A 23,708-nucleotide genomic window follows, 5' to 3' on the forward strand; every position below is an offset into this window, starting at 1 on the left:
TGGACTAGCATGTAGTTATACTGTTGCAACGTGGACTAGCATGTGGTCACACTATTGCAACATGGACTAGCCTGTGGTCACACTATTGCAACGTGGACTAGCATGTGGTCACACTATTGCAACATGGACTAGCATGTGGTCACACTATTGCAACGTGGACTAGCATGTGGTCACACTATTGCAACGTGGACTAGCCTGTGGTCACACTGTTGCAACGTGGACTAGCATGTGGTCACACTATTGCAACATGGACTAGCCTGTGGTCACACTATTGCAACGTGGACTAGCATGTGGTCACACTATTGCAACATGGACTAGCATGTGGTCACACTGTTGCAACGTGGACTAGCATGTGGTCACACTATTGCAACATGGACTAGCATGTGGTCACACTGTTGCAACGTGGACTAGCATGTGGTCACACTATTGCAACATGGACTAGCATGTAGTTACACTGTTGCAACATGGAGTATCTCGTGGTCACACTGTCGCAACGTGGACCCCTCGGAGAACTCGCACTGCAGTTACCAGTGATGCTTCCCCACCCCGGCAGGTGTCAGCACCCTGAGAAGCCAGGCGCCTCACACGGCCCAGGGTGGGGGACGCCTGCACAGGCCCCACCTGCACTCACCATGGGGAAGCTGAGCTTCTGCGTGATCTCCCTGTAGTCCTCGTTCCTCTCCTTCACCTGGGACTGGCCAGCCGTCAGGTGGCTGCAGATGAAGCAGAAGCTGGTGCTGTGGAAGCGGAAGCGGATGCCTACGGCACCCTTGTTGCCGGCCTTGCCGCCCAGCCCCGTCTTCACCGTGTCCACGGCCACCTCCCTGCAGGGCAGAAGCGCAGGAAGGTCAGAGTGGTTGGTGAGGAGAGGCGGGAACCCCACTACCTGCAGAAGAGCTGGTGGTGGGGTTTCCGGAACCCCAGGAGGGGCTCAGGGGTGGTTTGTCACCACGACCAACTCCTGGGTCTTGTGGGAAGCTGCAGCTTCCTTGTCATGGTCCCAACTCTGCTTGATCCCCAGCACCACATGGGGGAACCACAGCACTGGGGGAAGCTCCATGGGTGGTGGAGCTGTGCCGTGGTGTCTATCCCTCTCTCTAACTGAAAGGAAAAAGAATGGAAAGACAGAGGCCTGGGGAGGTGGAGAGAAGCCTGTGTGAGGCAAAGGCACCCCACCCCCTGACTAAAGAGATAGGGACTGGGAAACAGGTCACCAAGTACGGGGTTCTAGCTCCTGGCCACTACATGGGAGCATTTGTGTGAGTGTTCAGAATACGCCACAGACAGGAGGACATCCAAGACCCTGCATGGCTCCTGGGTCTGTGTGGGGGGAATCGAGCACATGCCCCTCTCCCAGGTCACCCCTGACGGCTCCCCTAGCTCCCCACACTGTGGACAGCCCACTTGGTTACAGTCACACAATGGCGGGGGATCCTGGAAGAGGACTGAGTACAGGGAGTCTTGTGCTCCTGGCCGCACCTGGGCACCCCAAGACAGAGGTGTGCAGCCAGATGGCTCCTCCCAGCTGGGGTCAGAGGCAGCGAAAACTAGTGATGGGAGCCATGGGGCTGAGAGGGGCTGCGGCTAAGGGGAAGGTGCATGCCGGCCATGCCTGAAAATGCTCGTGCACACACTCCCTCACTAGTGCACACTCACACACACAGTCACACAGATGCACTCACACACACACACACACTCATACACACTCACACATACACATTCACTACTGCAATCACAAACACACAGACTCGCACTCACACATACACTTACATATACTCATACACTACTGCACAGACACACACACTCACAGACACACACCCAACACTCACTCCTACACATACAACTCAGACAGACAGCACAGACCCTTTACTAAATGGCCACTTCTTCCTTCCTTCCTTCCTTCCTTCCTTCCTTCCTTCCTTCCTTCCTTCCTTCCTTCCTTCCACCAGAGCCCTGCTCACCTCTGGCTGATGGTGGTGATGGGGGTTGAACTTGAGACCTTGGAGCCTCAGGCGTGAGGGTCTCTTTGCAGAACCATGATGTTGTCTACCCCATGAGGATAATCCTCTCTAAAGCTTTCCCCATTTGAAATTTTCTTTTCTTTTCTCTCTCTCTCTCTCTCTTTTTTTAACCAGATCACTGCTCAGCTCTGGCTTATGGTGGTATGGGAGGATTGAAACTCGGCTACCCAGGTGTCCCACCCCCACCTCCCCGCCCCACCCTGCCCCCTTCCCCGGGTGCTTACCTGATAAAGGGGACGTGGTACGGACGCACAAAGATGAACAGACAGATGCCCACCAGCTGTGCTGAAGTCAAGAGAATGTATCGATGCGAGCGGGAGACAGCTTTCTGCAGCTGCTCGCCCCACATCTTCCTGTTGGTGGTGCTGAGAGAGAGAGAGAGAGAGAGAGAGAGAATGCTCAAGTCCAGGGCGAATTGGGGGGATGACAACCCCTGTGTGTCCTAGGACAGAAACCGGGTCCTGGAGCCCGAGATCCCATGCTCCCGTCCTGCCTTCCTTCCTGCTGTGGACTCTGTTTATTTCCAGTGACACACATCAAGCAGCTTTCCTGCTCCCAACCGGGCAGGACCTTGCGGATATAGCCTGTAAAGATGGGGCTGAGGGACAGGCCACTTGAGGGACAGGTAGGAGTGTCCCCTACCATGTCTGAGGCCCCTGGTCCCAGCACTACATGGGAGCCCCATGGAGGGTGGGGCAGGGCTATGGAATCTCTCCTCTCTCAGCACCATGCACAGTACCCAGGGAGCCCCATGGAGGGTGGGGCAGGGCTATGGAGTCTCTCCTCTCTCAGCACCATGGACAGCACCCAGGAAACTCATTGGAGGGTGGAGCAGGGCTGTGACAGTCTCTCCTCTCTCAGCACCATGCACAGTACCCAGGGAGCCCCATGGAGGGCAGGCAGGGCTGTGGGATCTCTCCTTTCTCAGCACCATGGACAGCACCCAGGGAGCCCCATGGAGGGCGGGCAGGGCTGTGTGTGTGTGGGAGGGGTCTCTCCTCTCTCAGCATCATGGACAGCACCCAGGGAACCTCAGGAATGGAGGGGCAGGGCTGTGGGGTCTCTCCTCTTTAAGCCCCATGCACAGCACCCACGAAGCCCCATGCACAGCACCCACGAAGCCCCATGGAGGGTGGAGTGGTGCTTTGGTCTCTCTTCTCTTTTCATCACAGTTGTTTCAAATGAATGAGAGACAAAGAAAACCAGAGATTTGGGGTGGGGCGGCAGAAGTCATGAGGACCTGGGTTCAAGCCCCTGGTCCCCACCTGTAAGGGGTGAGCTTTATGAGTAGTAAAGCAGGGCTGCAGGTGTCTCTTTTTCTTCCTCTTTCTCTCTCCCTTCTTTCTCAATTTCTATGAAAGAAAGAAAGAAGGGAAGAGAAAAAGAAATAAAGGAAGGAAGAAAGGAAAGAAGAAATTACCACCAAGAGCAGTGGATTTATTATGAAGGCACAGGTCCTCAGAGATAACCTTGATGCCAATAAAAATGAAATGAGACAGGCAGAAACAGAAACAGAGACAAAGAGAGATAGAGGAGAGGAGAGGAGAGGAGAGGAGAGGAGAGGAGAGGGAAAACTAGAGGGGCTAGGGAGACAGCATCATGGTTCTGCAGAAAGACTTCCCTGCCAGGTGCACCAAAGAGCCCAAAGTTCAATCCCCAGCATCAGCATCAGCCAGAGCCGAGCATATGTAGTCAAAACAAAAACACAAAAACAGACAGTGAGAAAACCTGAGTCTCGCTCTGGCACAGGTGACGCTGGGGATCAAACTTGGGACCTCTCACCTGCAGGGCCTGCTTTCTGCCACTGAGGCACCCCCTGGGCTGCTGCTTCTTTCTAAATAAATAAATAAATAAATACCCAGAAGAATGTGCCCACTGGCAGCCACGTAGCGTCCTGTGTGTCTGAGGCACCATGTGGAATAAACCCTGCTGTGCCCTCTGAGCCGGTGTGTGGTGGTATCGGTGGTGGTGGTGGCTGGGGCTCCCTGGGCTCAGGTCACCTTCTGGGTGTGTCTGGAGGGGCCCTCTCCCTGCCCCCCTTCCTGGCCACTCACCTGGCGTTAACAATATTCCCTGCGCTCAGCTCCACCATCTCTTCAAAACCCACTGCAAAGATGTCAGCAGGGCTGCTGTCATCTGTGGGGGGGGGGGTGACAACAGAGGGGCTCAGAGTGCTGGGGGCTGGGTGAGCTGCCTTGGGAGGCTCCCTGCGAGCCCCAGGACCTGGAACCCTCCCTCCCTTCCTCTTCACTATTTCTTTCTTCCTCTAACTCTTTCTTCTTCCTCCTCTCCTTCCTTTCCTATTTCTCTATCCCCTCCCTCCTTCCCTTTCTCCCTCTATTCCCTCTTTCTTTCTTTCTTTTTCCTTACTCCTCTTTCTACCGCTTATACTCTTTCTCACTTGCTCCGTATTTCTTTCTTTTTTCTCTCTTCCTTTTTATTTCTCTAGTCTCCTCCCTTCCAGCCTCCCACCACCCTTTCCTTCCTTTCTTCCTTCCTCCCTTTCTCCTCCCCGGCCACCCCCATTTCTGCCCAGAGCCCTGCCTAGCCCGGCCCCCGCTGGTTCCAGGACTCAGCCCTGCACACTCTGACCCCGTGCCCCACACTCGGCGGCCACTCACCGGGCGAGTCCAAGCCCCCAGCCAGCTGCGGGGCATCCAGGAGCCAGTGGGCCAGCTCGGTCGTGCCCAGCAGGTGGCTGCGGAACTGCTTGCCCCCGTTCACGTTCCAGGTGCCCACGGCCACGTGCGCCTGCCTGAGGCGCGTGAACTCCGCCTGGCGCTGCCACAGGGCTCTCAGGATGCGGGGTGTCACTGCAGGGTGAGGTGGGTGAGAGAGCCCCTGAGAACCAGACCTCAGCCCAGGACCCCTCCCCTCCACCTCTGACATCTGCACAGGAAACTCTGAATGGGGGGGGGGGAGCACACTCACCGTGCACAGGGATCTGGGTTCGAGCCCCTGTTCCCCATCTCTAGAAGGAAAGCTTCACAAGCAGGCATCTCTCCCTCTCTGCCTCCCCTCACCTCTCAGTTTCTGTCTTAATTGAATCAATCAATCAATCAATCCATCAATATATAAAGGGTTCTCAGATGCAGAAAAGGCTGTGGCTGCCGAGGTTGGGGAGACAGTTGGGTTGAAGAGGCAGCAAAGACACAAAGCCGGGGGCCGGGCGGTAGCGCAGCGGTTAAACACACGTGGCACAAAGCGCAAGAGTCCCGGTTCGAGCCCCTGGCTCCCCACCTGCAGGGGAGTCGCTTCACAGGCGGTGAAGCAGGTCTGCAGGTGTCTATCTTTCTCTCCCCCTCTCTCCATTTCTCTTTGTTATATCCAACAACGATGATAACAATAATAGTAACAACAACACCGATAAACAAGGGCAACAAAAAGGAAAAAATGGCCTCCAGGAGCAGTGGGTTCATAGTGCAGGCACCGAGCCCCGGCAATAACCCTGGAGGCAAAAATAAGACAAAAGCAGCTGTAACTGAACAGATAGACAGTCGTGTCATGGGGGGCTTGAGGGGTGTGGTGTGGTGACTGTAGCCTGGTGGGAGGGGGTCTCATCACCCGAGAAGAAGTACCTCCCATGGGGGGAGTGCCCAGGCTGCACCCAGGCAGGAAGAGGACCCCAGGCTGCACCCAGGGTTGGGGTTCCTGCTCACCCAGCAGGCCGAGATTGTCAGGAAGTGCACATCCCCTCTCGGCCGCCTCCTCCACACACGCGTCTCCCAGCAGCAGCCGTAGGGCCTCCTGCTTCACCCCATCAGGGAAGGTGGACTGCAGGCTCCGGGACACAGCACGGGCCCCGTCCTTCAGCTTCCCCACCTGCGAGGGGAGGGCGTGAATGGGAAGCAGCCTCCGACACCCCCCCAGCCTTTAGCCCTCCAGACCCCCAGTCCCCTGCCCTCAGTCCCCCAGCCCCCAGTCCCTGGTCCCCCAGGTCCTCCAGCCAATGCCCCCAGACCCCCAGACGGCAGGCCTTGTGAGCCTCCCAGTCTCCCGGCCGAGCCCTGCATCCCACCTTGGCCTTGCCCTCCAGGGCACGGCTGCCTGTGAACATCTTGCTGAGGCTGTGCCCGTTGAGTGACCACATGGCACGAAAGGCCTCAGCGAAGCGCTCTGAGGCCGGTTTGGAGTCCAGCCCCAGGCTGCACAGCTGAAGTGGCAGGACCTGTGGACACAGGCAGCACCCGGGGAGCCGGGGTTCAAAGCCAGGCCTCATGCACATTAAGGACAGGCCCGGGTGGGAACATGGGGGACAGGACACAGAGCCCGGGTGGGGACATGGGGGCAGGACACGGGTGGCCCAGTGAGGACAAGGGGGATGGGCATGGGGGACAGGGCCTGGAAGGCCCGGGTGAGGGTGCAGGGGACAGGACACGGGTTGCCCGGTGAGGACAAGGGGGATGGGACATGGGGGACAGGACACAGAGCCCGGGTGGGGACACAGGGGACAGGACACGGGTGGCCCGGTGAGGACAAGGGGGACAGGACATGGGGGACAGGGCCCGGAAGGCTCGGGTGAAGGTGCAGGGGACAGGGCCCACGAGGTCCGGGTGGGGACACAGGGGACAGGACACTGGAGGCCGGGTGGGGACACAGGGGACAGGACACCAGAGGCCTGCGTGGGGACACAGGGGACAGGACACCGGAGGCCAGGTGGGGACACAGGGGACAGGGTCCAGGAGGCTCGGGTGGGGACATGGGGCACAGACCTCGAGGGCGACAAAGGTCTGCACTAGGTTGGTGCGGTCCAGACAGTCGAGACAGTTCACGCGCACAGTGCCTCCCTGAAAGCTAGGATGACACAGCCCGTGAGCAGCATGCAGACTCGGCTCCCAGCAGGTCAGAGACTCCCACCCCCAGGGCCCACCGTGCATGGGGTTCTGCCCACCCCTGCCCATGCGCTCAGCAGCTGAGGGTGACGGGTGTTCTGTTTAGACGGGTCTCCTGCAGTGCAGAGGGAAGCTTCAGTGCCCATGGAACTCCCAGCCCCCGGGCAAGGATGGTTCAACCCTGGAGCCTGAGGGAAGCTTGAGACACACACACACACACACACACACACACACACACACACACACACACACACACACACAAGGGTTTTCTGTGAAGACTCCCTATGCTTGGGAGAACTGATCAACACCTGCCCCCCACATGGGGACTGCATTGCTTTGTCTATCTTTCTTATGTGGTGCTGGGGAATAAAGCACGGAACCAAGGGTCCTGTGTATGTGTGATATGATTGAGAGTATTTTAATTCTAGTACTTAGAGGAAGAGGGGGAGAGAGGAGAGACCCCACATCCCTGCTGTCCACCATCCATGGGGCTCCTGGGTGCTGTGCATGGTGCTGAGAGAGGAGGGACCCCCACAACCCTGCCCACCCTCCATGGAGCTCCCTTGGGCTGTCCATAGTGGTCCCATATAATGCTGGGGATTGAACTCGGGGCCTAGTGCATGGTAAGGTGCCCATTCGAACGACTGAGCCATCTCCAGGCCCCTTGGGGACCATGTAAGCAGTAAGCCATCTTCTCCAATCACACAGATGTAAACCATGGTGCTAAGAATCCGCAGAAGACGCTGTTTGTTGGTTCTGGGAGAGGGCTCACCCAGCAGAGTCACCCTTTATTATGTATCAGGACGAGGGTTTGAATCCCCAGCACCGCCCGGGAGAATCATGCACAAGGCAGAACCTTCACGAGGGCTGAAGTGTCTCTCCTCTCTATGTTTCTCTCTTTCCCTGTGTGCCTCTCACCCTCTGTCTAAACAAAAATAAAATTAAGAAAGTCTGCCAGGTGCAAGGGGATCATATACGTGTGAAGCCCCCACAGAGCCAAAGCGGAAGTGGAAGACAAGGCAACAGGCACAGGCCACAGACAGCTCACGGTGGCAGTGCAGTGCTCGCCATGCTCACGACTCAGGTTCAAGCTGGGCTCCGGATCCCACATCACTGAAGGAAGCTTTCAGTGCCATGGGCTCTCCCTCCCTCACTTCCTGTGTTTCTTCCTTTTTTTTAAAAAAAAAAATTATTTATTCCCCTTTGTTGCCCTTGTTGTTTTATTGTTGTATTTATTGATGTCGTCATTGTTGGATAAGACAGAGAGAAATGGAGAGAGGAGGGGAAGACAGAGAGGGGGAGAGAAAGACAGACACCTGCAGACCTGCTTCACTGCCTGTGAATTGACTCCCCTGCAGGTTGGGAGCCGGGGGCTCGAACCGGGATCCTTACGCCGGTCCTTGCGCTTTGCGCCACCTGCACTTAACCCTCTGCGCTACAGCCCAACTCCTCGTTTCTTCCTTTAAAAAAATTTTATTTATTTATTTATAGTTGGGTAGAAACAGAGAAATGGAGAGGTAAGGGGAGAGAGAGAGAGAGAGACAATCGCAGACCTGCTTCACCACTCATGAAGCTTTCCCCATTGCAGGTAGGGACCTGAGGCTTGAACCTGGGTCCTTGCACATGGTAACACAGGAGTTCCACCACATGTGCCACCATCCAGCGCCTCAGTGGTGCCTGTCTTCCTTCCTTCCTTATATTTTATTTACACATTTATTTTGAATAATATTTTATTTACATATTTATTTTGAATAGAGACAGAGACATTGAGAGGGAAGGAAGAGGTAGAGGAAAGAGATAGAAATACATAGAGAAAGAGAGAGAGAGATGCCTGCAGACCTGCTTCACTACTTGTGAAGCTTCCCCCCTGCAAGTGGGAACAAGAGGCTCGAACCTGGTTCTTGCGCATGGTAACATGTTCACTCTACTAGGTGAGCCACCACCTGGCCCTCTTTCTTGTTGGCATTCTTTGTGTTGGTTTGGTCCCCTTCCCCCTACCTCTGAGAGAAATGGTTTGGCCCTTGCTAGTTTCGCCCCTCTTTCTCCCCGCCCCATATGCTAAGGAAATGCAGAGTCCCAGCAGCGGCGGCGGAGAAAGAATGATAGGGAAGCACATGGTGTGGTGATTTGCCCGTTCGTGAATAAAGATTAAACTACAGCTTCTCAGCCCAGCCGTGTGTCTGCGAGTCTGTCTCTGTCTACCACCGCGACGCTAGCCTGGCCAGCTGGTGCCCCCGAACTTTAACAAACTTTAACAACAAACGGCGCCCACGTGGACCTGACCTGCACATCTCTCAGATAAGCGAAGACAATTTGGCTACCTATGCACTATGGCCTTCTCTTCTGCTTGTGAAGAGATCTCCAAAGGCCTCTGCCCTTTCTTCATGAGACTGTTTCGCTGTTTCTGGAACATTTATCTCTGGACCACTCTGTGGTTTCCGCCCAGCACCAGCCCGCAGGAGCCCAACGCCAGCCCGCATGAGCCGGCTTTCCACCACGTGGCGCGGGGCATTAGGCGCGGGCTCCCTCCACGCTGCTTGGCCGCTGGGAGCAGGGCAGCAGACATGGCAGGGCCATGGGGCAGGGCCGCGGCGGCCTATCATGGCTGCCACCCCGGGGCACCTCGGCCCGTGCCTTCTGCATGGCTGGCCCGCCCGCCCTCGTGCTATGAAGTCTGGACCGATCCCGGACCACCCGGAGACCGTGGGCTCCCTGCCGAAACTGGGCCCCCTGGCCAAGATCCCCAGCTCGGGTCTGAAGGCAGACGAGCTAGAATACGCAGAGATTCATCCAAAGATAGCAACCTGCAATTCCTAGAAGTGGAGCTGCGTGGGAAGCCACCTCTGGATGGTGACCCCCCCCCAACAACTAAGACAGGACAGATCTAAATTTGTGTTTAAAATGACATGTCTTCGCAACAAAGGTTTCTCTCCTTGTGTATTAAAGACCATGTTTATGTGTGTGTTTAAAGTTTGGTAACATTAACTTTAAGGTTAAAAATATAACTTTAAGGCTATATTCTTACCAGACAGAGTTAAAGGGAAAAGGTTTTCAATGTAATTCTCATAAAGATAAAATTAACTTACATTTAAAGTCTGAGGTAAAAATTAGTTTAAATATCAATATATTTTAACCAAGTTGGTCTAAACAAAACCTGCGCACACTAGGGTGTGTCTCCATCTTGAATGGGTGTAACAAAAGGTTAAATAGACTTGTTGATATGTAAAACTCTCAATTATCTTCTCTATTAGAAATGGTAGATTACACAATGGCTATGCTAATGATTCTCATGCCTGAGGTTTTCTTTCCTTGATTCTTATGTCTACCTTTTCACATTCTATTGTTTAAACTTTAAACAACCTTAAAATCATTCTAAAAAAGACTTCTAATTGTAATAGAGTTATCAATTGTGGTAAACTTCTAGCCTGCTACAAGTTTTGTTTCATAAGTAAGTGAATTGCAGCTGTCAAGTTCTCTACAGAAAAGCAGAATTCTGATGGCTGACATTCTCCATCGAGACAGACGTACAACAATTCACCCCCTGGCAATTCTTCGGTGGACATCTGCTTTGGACTTCTAACGGACTCACTGGTACACCTCGGACACTCTGCACAAAACTAGCAGCTTCCCTTGTGCTGCTGGGTTTCTCAAAGACTGACTGCAGCCATGCCTTGGGACTCTAGGCCTCACTCTCCCTCATGCTAGAAAATTCCCGTCGAGGCAAGTACGCCCCCCAGAGGCAGGAAATGTTTTTTTAAGCTGATAAAGTTTTGCCCAGAGGCAAAAAATGGCCCCCTCAGGGCTTCCCTTGGCAGCACACTGGTTCTTGTTGCCTGCTTACATGTTTCTCCATGTTTGTGCCAGTTTCTTTTTTTTTAAAATGCCTGTACGATATAGGTTTCTGTTCACCCCACACCCCTGATACTGTGGTCATTTAGTTAAAAAGAAAAGGGAGAATATGTTGGCATTCTTCGTGTTGGTTTGGTCCCTTTCCCCCTACCTCTGAGAGAAATGGTTTGGCCCTTGCTAGTTTCGCCCCTCTTTCTCCCCGCCCCGTATGCTAAGGAAATGCAGAGTCCCAGCAGCGGCGGCGGAGAAAGAATGATAGGGAAGCACATGGTGTGGTGATTTGCCCATTCGTGAATAGAGATTAAACTACAGCTTCTCAGCCCAGCCGTGTGTCCACGAGTCTGTCTCTGTCTACCACTGCGACGCTAGCCCGGCCAGCTGGAGCCCCGAACCTTAACGACACTTTCTCTCTCTCCCTATCTTTCTCTCCCTCTTTCTTTCTCTTTTATTTCTCCCCCCCCTTCTTTCTTTCTCTCTCTCTCTTTCTTCCTTTCTCCTTGCTCAGCTCTGGCTGGTGGTGGTGCTGGGGATTGAACCTGGGCCCTCAAGAGCCTGGGAGTCTCTTGCAGAACCATAATGCCATCTTCCTGCACTCAGTGGTAGGAGCATTTCTTTTGCCAGAAACCCACCCCTCATTCTCTCATCAGGAGAAAGTGCAGAAGGGCACTGTGGTCAGGGGAACCTGGGCCCTTGGGTGTGGGGGAATCCTCACCGGGGGCTGAGGCGTGGGCCCTGTGTGAAGATGCCCAGGTGGTCCCAGTGCAGCTGAAGCTGAGGCCACAGCAGCCCGTCCAGCTTGGCGAGCTCCCCGCCCCTGGCCAGTTGGCGGACGTCAAGGTTGATCATAGGCGTGTCCTGGGCGTGGCAGGAGGCCCAGAGCAGCTTCTGCAGGAGGGGACCAGGTGGGGGTCGGCTCTCGGGTCTGAACGGGGCGGGGGGGAGGGAGGGGCACCCAGAGCCCCACAGTCCCGGGAGACAAAGCCACCGGGGCCTCTTGGCTGCGGGACGGAAGAAGGCCAAGGCTCGGGCCAAGGCCGGTCCGGGAGTGCGCAGCTCTGCAGGCAGCTCAGGGGACAGGTGGTGGCCATCCCCTCCCAGGGGGCTCCGGGATGCAGAGGGGCAGACAGCTCTGCTCTTTTTGCACCCGGGGCCCCAGGCCACCCCCTGCGCCAGGCAGTGTCACCACTGAGGAGGTCATAATTCAGCCAGTGTTGCCCTGGTGACCGGCCCCTCCTGAGCCCTGAGGGACAGTCTCCAGCTGCCCACCACTCCAGGTCAGGAAGCCTAGGCTGCCTTCCTCCCAGGGGGACAGTGATGTGGGACTCCGGCACTGGGTAGGGGGCACCACAGATACTGGAGAAACTCCCTGGATTGTGGGGTCTCTTCTCTACCTCTGTCCATCCCCCCTCTTTCTAAAACATTCTTTTATATATATATATGTTTGTTTGTTTTTTTGCCACTCAAGTTGTCTACGGGGCTGGATCTACCCCTCCTGCTGGCTATTTTTCCCTTTCCATTTTATTGAACAGGACAGAGAGAAATTGAAAAGGAAGGGGGAGAAGGAGAGGGAGAGCGAGAGAGAGACACCTGCAGCCCTGCTTTACTGCTTATGAAGTTTCCTCCCTGCAGGTGGGGACTGGGAGCTGAACCCGGGTCCACATGGCTGTTGTGTGTGCACTCAAACAGGGTGTGCCCCCACCAAGCCCCTCTCTCTCTTTCTCAAGTAAATAAGAAGGAAAAAATCGGGCCGGGAGGTATCAGAGCCCTGGGTTCACTGCTCTGACACCATGTTAAGAGAAAGAAACAAAAAAACAGCAAATAAAAAGCCAGGCTTTGCCATGTGCACCAGTCAGGCCCGAGCCCGGCGCCCACCACACCGCAGGAAGCTCCGGTGCTGGGTCTCTAGTCACTGGAGGGAGCCGGGAGATGGCTCTCCCAGAACAGCACACACTCCACCTCGTGCAAGGACTCGGGTTCGAGCCCCTGGGTACATGGGAGCACCTGCTCAGTGGTGGGTGTTTGGATGGAAGGATGGTGCTGTGGTGTCTCCTCTCTCTGTCTTCCCCTCCTTCTCTCTCACGGCCTCTCTCGAATGGAAGAAGAGTCCTCTGGGAGTGGAGGAATAGCACAGGAGTGGAGACTCAGAGATAGCCCGGAGGCAAAAACCATAAACCAAGAGAACAACAAAGCCTCCCAGGAGAAGGAGGAGGAGGAGGAAGTGGTAGTCGTATCAGTCGTCATCTGGGCACTGGGAGATCCCCGGTACCACATGACGCATCATGGCTGCACCAGAGGAAGCTCCGTGGCTGGTGGAGCAGTGCTGTGGTGTTGGTGTCTATGTCTCTCCTCCCGACACATGTCAATACACAGAGCGGGAAACTGGGAATCACTGGAGTGGGCTGGGAAATGGCTCAGCTGGCAGAGCACGGGACTTGCACGCCTGAGTTTGATCCTGGGTGCTGCATGTAAGGGGGTCTGCTTTCTCTCACACTCTTATGTGGAAAAAGAAAAATAGGGGCCAGGTGGTGGCCCACCTGGTTGGATGCACATGCTACAGCGCTCAAGGACCTGGGTTCGAGTCCCTGGTCCCCACCTGCAGGGGGAAAGCTTTGTGAGTGGTGAAGCAGGGCTGCAGGTGTCTCTCTCTTCCTCTCTATCTACCCCACCTCTCTCAACTTCTGGTTAACTCTATCCAGTAAATAAAGATAGTAAAACAATTAAAAAACAAACAAACCCAAGTCCAGGGCATGAGGGGAAGCAGCCTTGGGGCTCCCTCCCCCTAGCTCTCTGTGGCCAGCAGGGCTCCTGGCCCAGGGAGGGGCACCCCCCAGTTGCCAATGTTAATACACCAAACAGGAAAAGCAGGTCTGGCCAAATCAGATGCAACCACCAGGCTCTGTGCCCAGCTTGCTGGGCTTCTCAGCAAAGGGCTGGATCCAGCTTCCCCAGCCAGGGGCCAGGTGCCAGGGATCAGGAGCCATGGATCAGGGAACCAGGGGTTAGGAACCAGGGGCCAGGAGCCAGGGGTCAGGAATCAAGGGCCAGGAACTAGCCAAGGATCAGGGTTCAGGGATCAGAGGTTAGGACTCATGGGTCAGGGATGAGGAACCAGGGGTCAAAATTAGGGATCAGGGACCTGGGTTCAGGGCACCCTATAGGAGCAGATGTCCCTCCAAGCAGCCAGAGGGTTCTCCTCCACTGCGCTGGGCCACAGGAGGCAAGAACATAAGCGCACCCAGAGCTCATGCTAGAATGTTCCTCCCGCCTTGGGACTGAGTGCACATGAGATCAGGGTACAGCCCCCCCCCCCCCCCCGCTGCTGGGTTTCTCCCATACACCCCCAGTCGAGCCCCCTGGAAATTTTGGGGAACAACAGAGGGTGCAGCCCCTAGGGGCAGCCCCCTACGGGAGGTGCCTGAAGGCTCCATGTCAGTGAGGGCATCATGGGGGCCCCTTCTGCAGACCCAGCATGTGGGCGCGTGGGCAGGTGTGTCTACACGTGTCCGCCAGCCCAGCTCTGCTGGGAAGGGCCAGTTGCCTGGGAACCCAACCCTGGGGGGGGCTGGGAGGGGAGTAGCAGGAGACAGACAAGGGATGCTTTTGGGGGGGGTCCGTGGCCAAAGGCACCGGAGGGCCAACACTGGGAGCCCCATGCTTGGGGAGTATTCCAAGATGCCCCCAGAGCGGCCCTCCCTGCCCAGGGTGGAGTGGGGCCCTTACCTTGAAGGTCCTGTTGAGCACGTCCTCCCCGCCCCTGCTGCCCAGGAGGTTGACCACCACCTGCCTCCCGTAGTGCTCCTTCAGGAGGACCATGTGCCTGTGGAGGGGGGTTTGTCCTGACGCCCGGCCACAGCCAGGACCAGGGAACATCCATGATGGGGGCTGTCCAGGATGCTGCAGGGGCCACAGAGAGGCCCTAGGGTGGACAGTGTCCTCTGGGCCCCAGGACACCTGGAGGCTTACCCCATGTCCCCAAGGACAGGCTAGGGGAGCCCATGTCCCCAAGAAACAGGCTGGGGGCCCCATGTCCCCAGGAACAAGCCAGGAGACTCCAGGAAAGAGGGTGGGGGACCCCATGTCTCCAGGAAACAGGCTGGGGGCTCCATATGCCCAGGAACAGGCCAGGAGACTCCAGGAAACAGGCGGGCGGGGGGGGGGGGGCATGTCTCCAGGAAACGGGGAGTGATAAGAGGGTGACTGTGTGAGGCTTCATTCAGCTCTATGAAAATAAAGGCAGAGATCTACAATTCATCTTTTGCCGCCAGCATTATTGCTGGGGCTTTGAGCCTGCATGATTTCTCTGCTTCTGGGAGATTCTTTCTTCTCTCTCTCTCTCTCTCACTGATTTATATAGGATTTTAGGAGTATTTAAGAACATAGTTCCACATCTGTATAACTCACCACACCCACCACAAAAGTTCCTCTCTCTCTTACTTATTTTTTTCATTTATTTAGTCTATTTTTATTTATTATTGGATAGAGACAGAGAGAAATTGAGAGGGGAGGAGAAGGTAGAGAGGGAGAGAGACAAAGAGACACCTGCAGCCCTGCTTCACCACTTGTGAAGCTTTCCCCCTGCAGATGGGAGCCAGGGGCTTGAACCCAGGTCCTTGCACACTGTAATGTGTGTGCTTAACCAGATGCACTACTTATTATTATTATTAATAATATTTTCTTGCCACCAGGGTTATCTCTGGGGCTCAGTGACAGCACTAGGAATCCACTACTCTTAGAGGTCATTTTCCCCTCTATCTACCTTTATTTATGTTTTACTTGATAGGACAGAGAGAGAGACTAAGAAGGGAGAGAGAGAAAGAGAGAGAGAGATGGAGAGAGAGGGGCTAGATAGTAGTGTACCCGGTTAAGCACACATTATCACCATGCGCAAAGATCCAAGTCTGCAGGTGTCTGTCTTCCCTCTCCCCTCCTCTGTCCTATCAAAATGAAAAGAGAGATAGAGAGGGAGAGAGACAGAGACACCTGCAGCCCTGCTTCACCTCTCGTGAAGCTTTCCCCCTGCAGGTGGGGACCGGGGGCTTGAACTCGTGTCCCTGCACACCGTCATGTGTGTGCTCAACTACTGCCCAGTCCTTCCCTCTTTAAAGACAGACGGAGTGAGACAGAGAGAGAAGGAGAGACACCACAGCACCATCCCACTGCTGGTGAAGCTTCCCTGTGTGGCTTCTCCCATGAGGCGGCCGGGGACTCAGACCCGGGTCCTGGCATGTGGGAGCGTGCGCTCTCCCGGGGAGTCCTGTCCTGGCCCCAGAAACAGTCTTTCACAAAACAAAAGCAAAACCAGCAATGACTGGACAGGATTTAGCTTTTCCCCTGATGAGCCAGGAGGAACAAACTGAAGAAAGGACCTGGCGAGATAAATGCCTGAGAGCAGAGAGCGAGATAAGAGAGACCCTGTGTGGGGGAGACAGACGGAAGAGCTCCCTGGACTTTAGAGGGGATGGGGGACAGACAGGACAGAAGGACGGGGTGGGGAGGGCCAGACACACGGGAGGAAGCACCTACCTGTCAAAGGCAGGTGCGTTAGCTTCCAGGCCTCTGCTGAGTCTCAGATGATGGGAGCCCACCTGAAGCAAAGAGGGCACAGGTGAGGCCCGAGGCCCCAAGAACCAGGGGCTGGAGGTTTTCCCAGCTGCTTCCTGGACAGCTAGCTGGGCCACTGCCCAGTGTCCTGAGGTCACCTGCCTGGCTCTGACTTGAGCAAAGCCCAGCCCCGTGTGTGTGGCTGGAATCTTCCAAGAGCAACTGGTGGCTGCGGAGGGTGGGGGGTGGCTCTATGCTCCTCAAAACTGGGGCGCCCTCAGCTCCCCCCACCAGATCGGCAGGGTCCAAACTGCTATCCCCAAACCAACAAGCCCATCTCCCCCATCAGCCACCTGCTTCACTGCAAGCATTCAAACCCCCAAAAAACTCCACCCTGGGAGCCAGGTGGTGGTGCACCTGGTCGAGCACACATGTCACAGTGTATTTGGACCCTAGTTCAAGCCCCCCCCACTACCTACTCACAGGGGAAGCTTCACAAGTGGTGAAACAGGTATGTCTCTCTTTCCTTCAATGTCTTGTCCTTCCCTCTTAATTTCTCTCTGTTCTAAGATAGAAAGAGAGAGAGAGAGGGAGAGAGAGAAAGAGAGAGAGGAAGGAAGGAAGGAAGGAAGGAAGAAAGAAAGAAAGAAAGAAAGAAAGAAAGAAAGAAAGAAAGAAAGAAAGAAAAAAATGGCCGCCAGGAATGGTGGACTCACAGTGCTGTGCTGAGCTGAGGCCCAGTGATAACCTGGTGGCAGCAAGAAAGGGAAAGGGGCGGGGTAGACACAATAATGGTGATGCCGAGAGACTCTTCTGCTTGAGGCTCCAAAGTCCCATGTTCAGTCCCCTGCACCACCATAAACCAAAGCTGAGTAGTGGTTTCTTCTTATTATTATTATTATTTTTTACCTCCAGGGTTATTGCTGGGGCTCAGTGCCCACACTACAAATCCACTGGTCCTGAAGGCCATTTCCCCCCCTTATTTTTGTTGCCCTAGTTGTTGTTGTTATTGTTCTTGTTGGATAGGACAGAGAGAAATAGAGAGAGGAGGGGGAAGACAGAGAGAGAGAGAGAGAGAGAGAGAGAGAGGGAGCTGCTGATCTGCTTCACCACTTGGGAAACGACTCCCCTGCAAGTGGGGAGCCGGGGGCTCGAACCAGGATCCTTATGCCGGTCCTTGCACTTCAACCCATGTGCTCTTAACCTGCTGTGTTACCACCCGGCCCCCAGCAGCACTCTCAAAGAAAAAAAAAAAAAGAGGGAAGGAGGGAGTGAGATGGAAGAAAGAAAGAGGGAGAGAGGGAGGAAAGAAAGGAAAGGAAAGGAAGAAAGGAAGGTAAAGAGAGAAACAGAGAGGAGAAACACCACAGCACAGGCTGGTGGAGCTGTATCACCCCTGGAGCCTCCCCTGGTGCTCTGCTGGTGCTTCCATGTGGTACTCGGGCTTGGGCCTAGGTTGTGTGCTCTGAATCGCATCTGCTCCACCAGCTGAGCTGCCCTCTCCCAGGAGCAGGCTTGCTGGAACAAGGAGCACACAGCCGCCCTCCCAGCACACTGATGACCGATGCGGGCGGGGTGGGGAGCTGGGAGAAGGGAGGTGGGGGCAGCCCAGGGGGCTCCCACACAGTGCTCCCTCCACCCAGCTGGGTTTGGGTGCTCCAAACACACCAGGCCCACCCCTGTAATACATCTGCTGAAGGCACGGTGGCCTAATGGTGAGGGCTGCGTGTGTGGGGGGGCAGCTGGAAAATGGGGCTCGGGCAGCTCTGTTGGGTTTCCGACGGCTATTTATACACCACACGGCCAGCGCCCGAGCGAGAGGCTGGTGTCACGTTCCTGAAAACGTGCAGGCCCGGTCCTCAGACCAGCGGCCTCCCCGCCAGCCTCATCTTCTGCCCCCATCCCTGTCCTTGCAGGGTGTGAACTGGTACCTCCCTCTGCCCTGGCTCTCACTCTCTCTCTCATGAGTACACCATTAGGGGCCAGGTGGTGGCGCACCTGGTAGAGCACACACATTGCAGTGCGCAAGGACCTGGCTCCAGCCCTGGGTCTCCACCTGCAGGGGAAAAGCTTCACGAGTGGTGGAGCAGGGCTGCAGGTGTCTCTCCGTCTCTCTCCCTCTACCCTCTCAATTTCTCTCTGTCCTATCAAATAAAGATTAAAAAAAAAAAAACATTTAATGGCTGGGCAGTGGTCCACCTGGTTGAGTGCACACATTACAGTGTGTAAGGACTCAGGTTCAAGACCCCGGTCCCCACCCACAGGGGGGAAGTCTCACATGTGGTGAAGCAGGGATGCAGGTGTCTCTATGTCTCTCTGTCTCTTTTCTCTCTCAATTTCTCTCTGTGCTATCAAACTTTTTTCAAAATGAAAACAAGATCACTGTCATTAGTCAATGCAAATGAATGGAATGTATGTAGTTTAGCACTTAAACTCTGTGTTGGATAACCTTCCCCAAGCCTGTGGAGAAGGAAGAAGGCTTCTTCATTCTCTCTTTTATTTTTTTAATAAGTAATCTATTTTTTAATTTTTTTAAGTTTCTTATTATCTTTATTTATTTATTGAATAGAGGCAGCCAGAAATGGAGAGGAAGGGGGAGGAAGAGAGGGAGACAGGGAGACAGGCAACCGCAGCCCTGCTTTAGCACTTGTGAAGCTTTCCCCTGCGGGTGGGGACTGGGGGCTTGAACCTGGGTCCTGGTGCACTGTAACATGTGCACTCAACCCCGTGCGCCACCACCCAGCCCTCTTTTAATGTGTATTATTTACTTTGGATATATAGAGACAAGTGGCGAGGGAATGGGAGAGACAGACAACTGCAGCTCTACCTCACCACTCAAGAAGACTTCCCCCCACAGGTGGGGACTGGAGGCTTGAACCCAGGCCCTTGTGAGCACTATGAGGTGCACCACCACCTGACCATGGGAGCTTTTTCAAAACAAAAATGCCGCGAATCAGCTGTCAGGTTTGAAGCTAGCCTTCTGGGTTCAGAGACCACAGGCCAGCTCTGAAGGTCCCCTCCCGGCCCCATGGAACCGACTTTACATTCCCTGCAGTGGGGACCAGGACTGGGCTGTCAGCTGAGTGGAGACCAAAGGCTTGCAAGCCCTCGTAGGAGCAACGAGTACTAGTGCTTCTGGGAAGCTATTCTAGAGAACCCAGGCAGGTTCTGGAGCAGGCCCAGGTGTTGGGAGTTCTAGACGTGTCACAGGGCCTGGAGTCAGCTCACCCAGCAGAGCACAGGCCTTGCTGTGCGTGAGGCTTAAGGTTCCACCTGGAGATTTCAGGGGAGCACTACTTGGGAGCACCACAATCAGCACCCAGGGAGCTCCATGTAGGGTGAAGGGCTGTGGGGTCTCTCCTCTCTCAGCACCATGCACAGCAACCAGGGAGCCCCATGGAGGGTGGGCAGGGCTGTGGGGTCTCTCCTCAGCACCATGGACAGCACCCAGGGAGCCCCATGGAGGGTGGGCAGGGCTGCAGGGTCTCTCCTCTCTCAGCACCAGGCACAGCACCCAGAGAGCCTCATGGAGGGTGGGCAGGGCTGTGGGGTCTCTCCTCTCTCAGCACCACGGACAGCACCCACAGAGCCCCATGAGGGGTGGGCAGGGCTGTGGGGTGTCTCCTCTCTCAGCACCATGGACAGCACCCAGGGAGCCCCATGGAGGGTGGGCAGAGCTGTGGGGTCTCCTCTTTCTCTATCTGCCCCTTTTTCCTATCTCTCTGGTAATGCCGGGCTGGGAAGAGGGTTCAGCCTGCCCCAGCACCAACTAGCATCCCTTAGCCCCAGAAGTCCAGTTCCCATCACCATCTGTGCCAGCACTGAGCATTGCTCTGGTCCTTCCTCTCTCTTTATAATTTTTTTTAAAAAGTTTCCCCCAACCATAGGTGGGAGGGAGCTCATCTGGTAGAGCTCACACTTCACCACATGAGGACCTGGGTTCAAGCTTCCAGCCACTACATGGGAGAAATATGCCAAGGAGAAGTCTTCCAGGTGGTGCAGGGGCACTGGGGTGTCTCTCTTTCCTGTCTCCTCCCTCTGTTTCTCACCCCCTATCTAAAAAACATATCTGCTGGAGCAGTGAAATTATGAAAGATTGAAGCCCCAGAGAAAATTCTGGGGACAAAAAACAAAAGGAAAGATCTAGTCAAGCAGGAACATAAAATAAAATAAAATAAAATAAAAGGAATAAAAATGGGTCCAGGGAGGAGCTCATCATTTTGTGGCCTGCACGAAGCCCTGGATTTGCTCCTGGGCCCCACACAGAAACGATGTGAACACTGTAGTCCTGAGATGCTGAGGGGGTGAGGACAGCTGGGACCCTGAGCTGTCTGAGATGACAATTCGGTTTGTTTACTCTGGGGCTCCACTGCTGTGGGTTGACTTATTAATTTTTTTTTTTCAGACAGAAAGAAAGAGACAGAGAGAAGAAAGGAAAGAGACCACAGGCCCCCAAGTTGAACCCAGAGCATTGGGGCCCGGGCTTGAACCTGGGTTATGCCCATGACAAAGCAGAAGTCTTCACAGCTGAGCTAGCTTGCTGCTCTGGAGACAAAAATCAGAGAACTTGGGAGGTGACTAACGAGTTTGGCTTTTTAACAGAGAGAGGCCAGAACATGGAGAAAGATAGGAAGACAATGGCAGGGCCATATGGTGGCGCACCTGGTTAAGCACTCACATTACAGTGAAGGGCCTGTTACTAGGAAAGTGCACTCTACAGTGCGCAAGGACCCAGGTTCAAGCCTCTGGTCATCACCTGCAGGGGGAAGGAAAGCTTCACGAGTGGTGAAACAGGGCTGCAGGTGTCTCTCTGTCTCCCTCTCTGTCTCCCTCCCCCTTCTCAATCTCTCTCTGTCTCTATCCAATAGTTAATAAACAAATTATGAAAAAATTATTTAAAAAGTGTTTTAAGAAAGGAGATGGCCTAGGAGTTGGCAGAGATAAGGCAGGGAGGACCGAAGGAGGAGCTAGAGGAGGGGGTAGAGAGAATCCGAGATACTTAGAACTGGAGCCGCCTGCAGACAGACAGAGGGACAGTCCCCAGCCCCATGCTGGAGGGGACTCTCTGAGGTCCCAGGAGAAGGAAGTGATAAAGCAATGGCAGCTAAACAGCTCACCCAGAAGGGTGTCTGCACTGTCACACCTGGGACCCAGGTTCAAGCCCCCTCTGCACCTGAGGCAGCTGTGATGTCTTTCCCTTGCTAGCTCTGGCTCTCTGAAAAAGTCCTCCCAGAGCAGAGAAGCCCTGCTGACAACCAAAATGAAGAAGGAAGATGAAGAAAAGAGAAGGAGAAAGGCACAGAACGAAGCAGAAGGAGAAGGAGGAGGGGAAGAAGAGAGAGGAAGAGGAAGGAGAGGAGGAGGAAGAGGAAGAGACAAAGGAATTGCTCAAGGTCCACCCCAATTTCCAAGACTCACTCATCACCCAGCACCCCCCACGCCCCAGTTTTCAGAAACGCAGTTTTAATTTTTTACAAGAAATACAATCAGGTCTGCCTGTCTCTGGTGTCCTCTGCTCCTTCCAGCCTCACTTGTTTTATGTGATGACAGAGAATGAACTCAGGATTATAAACATGTATCAGGCCACCACGGAACCTCCTAGGCCTAATTTTTTCACTTTTTAGAGAAAGGGGAAAAGAACAAGGAGGAAACAGACACACACAGAAAGGAGAGGCTTGGAGGATTCATTACAACCATGACCCACCACTATGGGGGCTCCCTGGGTGCTGTCCATGGTGCTGAGAGAGGAGAGACCCCACAGCCCTGCCCACCCTCCATGGGGCTCCCTGGGTGCTGTGCAGGGTGCTGAGAGAGGAGAGACCCCACAGCCCTGCCCACCCTCCATGGGGCTCCCTGGGTGCTGTGCCTGGTGCTGAGAGAGGAGAGACCCCACAGCCCTGCCCACCCTCCATGGGCTCCCTGGGTGCTGTGCAGGGTGCTGAGAGAGGAGACACCCCACAGCCCTGCTCACCCTCCATGGGGCTCCCTGGGCGCTGTGCATGGTGCTGAGAGAGGAGACACCCCACAGCCCTGCTCACCCTCCATGGGGCTCCCTGGGTGCTGTCCATGGTGCTGAGAGAAGAGAGACCCCACAGCCCTGCCCACCCTCCATGGGCTCTCTGGGTGCTGTGCATGGTGCTGAGAGAGGAGAGACCCCACAGCCCTGCCCACCCTCCATGGGGTTCCCTGGGTGCTGTGCATGGTGCTGAGAGAGGAGAGACCCCACAGCCCTGCCCACCCTCCATGGGGCTCCCTGGGTGCTGTCCATGGTGTTGAGAGAGGAGAGACCCCACAACCCTGCCTACCCTCCATGGGGCTCCCTGGGTGCTGTGCATGAACTCCGAGACCCCAAGCCCTGCTTCACTCTCCAGGGGCGAGTGGGGGACCCATGGGTGTTCTTCGTGGTGCTGCCAGGGTTTGAACTTGGCGACTCAAGGATGAAAGTCATATGTTCTACCAGTGAGCTAGCTCCTTTGAAGAAGTTTTATTATTTTTTTTATTTTATTATTTTATTTTATTTTTAACCAGAGCACTGTTCATGTCTAGCTTATGGTAATGTGGGGGATTGAACCTGGGACTTTGGAGCCTCAGGCATGAGAGTCTGTTTGCATAACCATTATGCTAGCTACCCTCTGCCCGGTTTTGTTTTATTTTTATGAGAGAGAGAGAGAGAGACAGATGAATACCCCTTGGTCACTGGCCCTGCCAGACAATGAAGCCAGTACCTCACACATGGAAAGTCTGTGCTGTACCACCTAAGTCATCTCTCTCACTGCCCACAGAGCTGGGGGCTTTGTTTTGTTCTTGTTGTCATCACTGGGGTTTTACTGCTCCGCAGTCTTTTCCAGAGAAAGAGAGAAAGGCAAAGAACCTCCCCTGCCTGAGGCCCTGAGGTTCCAGGTTCCATCCCCAGAACCACCATCAGCCAGAGCTGAGCAGGGCTCTGGGTTCTCGCCAAACATCTGCCTATTGGGTTGTTGGCAAAGTCGTGATGCGTTTTTGCACAGAACAATACAGAAAAAAAATAAAATGAAAACATGACTTTGCCGACAACCCAACGCCTGATTTTTTTGTCTCTACTAAAATAGAACAATAAAAATATATCAAAAACAGAGAGAGAGAGAGAAGAAGGAGGAAGAGGTGGAAGAAGAGGGGGAGGAAGAGGAGAAAGAGGAACAGGAGGAGGAGGAGCAGGAGGAGGAAAACACATCAGCACCACAGCTTTTTCCAGCGCCACGGAGCCAGACTTACAGCAGACCTGCTACCTAGGGAGCTATTCTGCTGGCCCCATGCCGTCTGCTGGCTTTGAGACTCTTTGAGAATGCATCCTAGGGGAGTCCCCCATGTCAGTCACCCTCAGACGTGCCTGTGCCACCACTTGGTGTCCTAACTGTCCCCAAACGCCTCGGTCATTTCTTTCTAAGGGAAACCCTGGTTGCTTTAAGACCCCGGCCCCCCACACCTC

General features: G+C 54.6%; 1 protein-coding gene across 4 annotated transcripts in view; it reads right to left on the reverse strand.

Moving 5' to 3' along the window:
* SYNJ2 (synaptojanin 2) overlaps positions 1-16,287 on the reverse strand; it is a 43,136-nt gene extending 26,849 nt beyond the window's left edge. For all 4 annotated transcript variants that reach the window (XM_060205260.1, XM_060205262.1, XM_060205261.1 and 1 more), the window contains exons 1-10: positions 16,226-16,287; positions 14,423-14,519; positions 11,415-11,587; positions 6,734-6,815; positions 6,040-6,189; positions 5,681-5,843; positions 4,643-4,834; positions 4,076-4,157; positions 2,246-2,386; positions 632-824 (exon numbers count right to left, since the gene is read on the reverse strand). In XM_060205260.1, coding sequence (XP_060061243.1) covers positions 632-824; positions 2,246-2,386; positions 4,076-4,157; positions 4,643-4,834; positions 5,681-5,843; positions 6,040-6,189; positions 6,734-6,815; positions 11,415-11,587; positions 14,423-14,515 — 1,269 coding nt within the window. In that variant the 5' untranslated portion in view covers positions 14,516-14,519; positions 16,226-16,287. The remainder of the gene's footprint in view (positions 1-631; positions 825-2,245; positions 2,387-4,075; positions 4,158-4,642; positions 4,835-5,680; positions 5,844-6,039; positions 6,190-6,733; positions 6,816-11,414; positions 11,588-14,422; positions 14,520-16,225) is intronic.
* Positions 16,288-23,708: the final 7,421 nt, after the last annotated feature.

Source organism: Erinaceus europaeus, chromosome 13 (genome assembly GCF_950295315.1).
Source record: "Erinaceus europaeus chromosome 13, mEriEur2.1, whole genome shotgun sequence".
NCBI lineage: Eukaryota > Metazoa > Chordata > Mammalia > Eulipotyphla > Erinaceidae > Erinaceus > Erinaceus europaeus.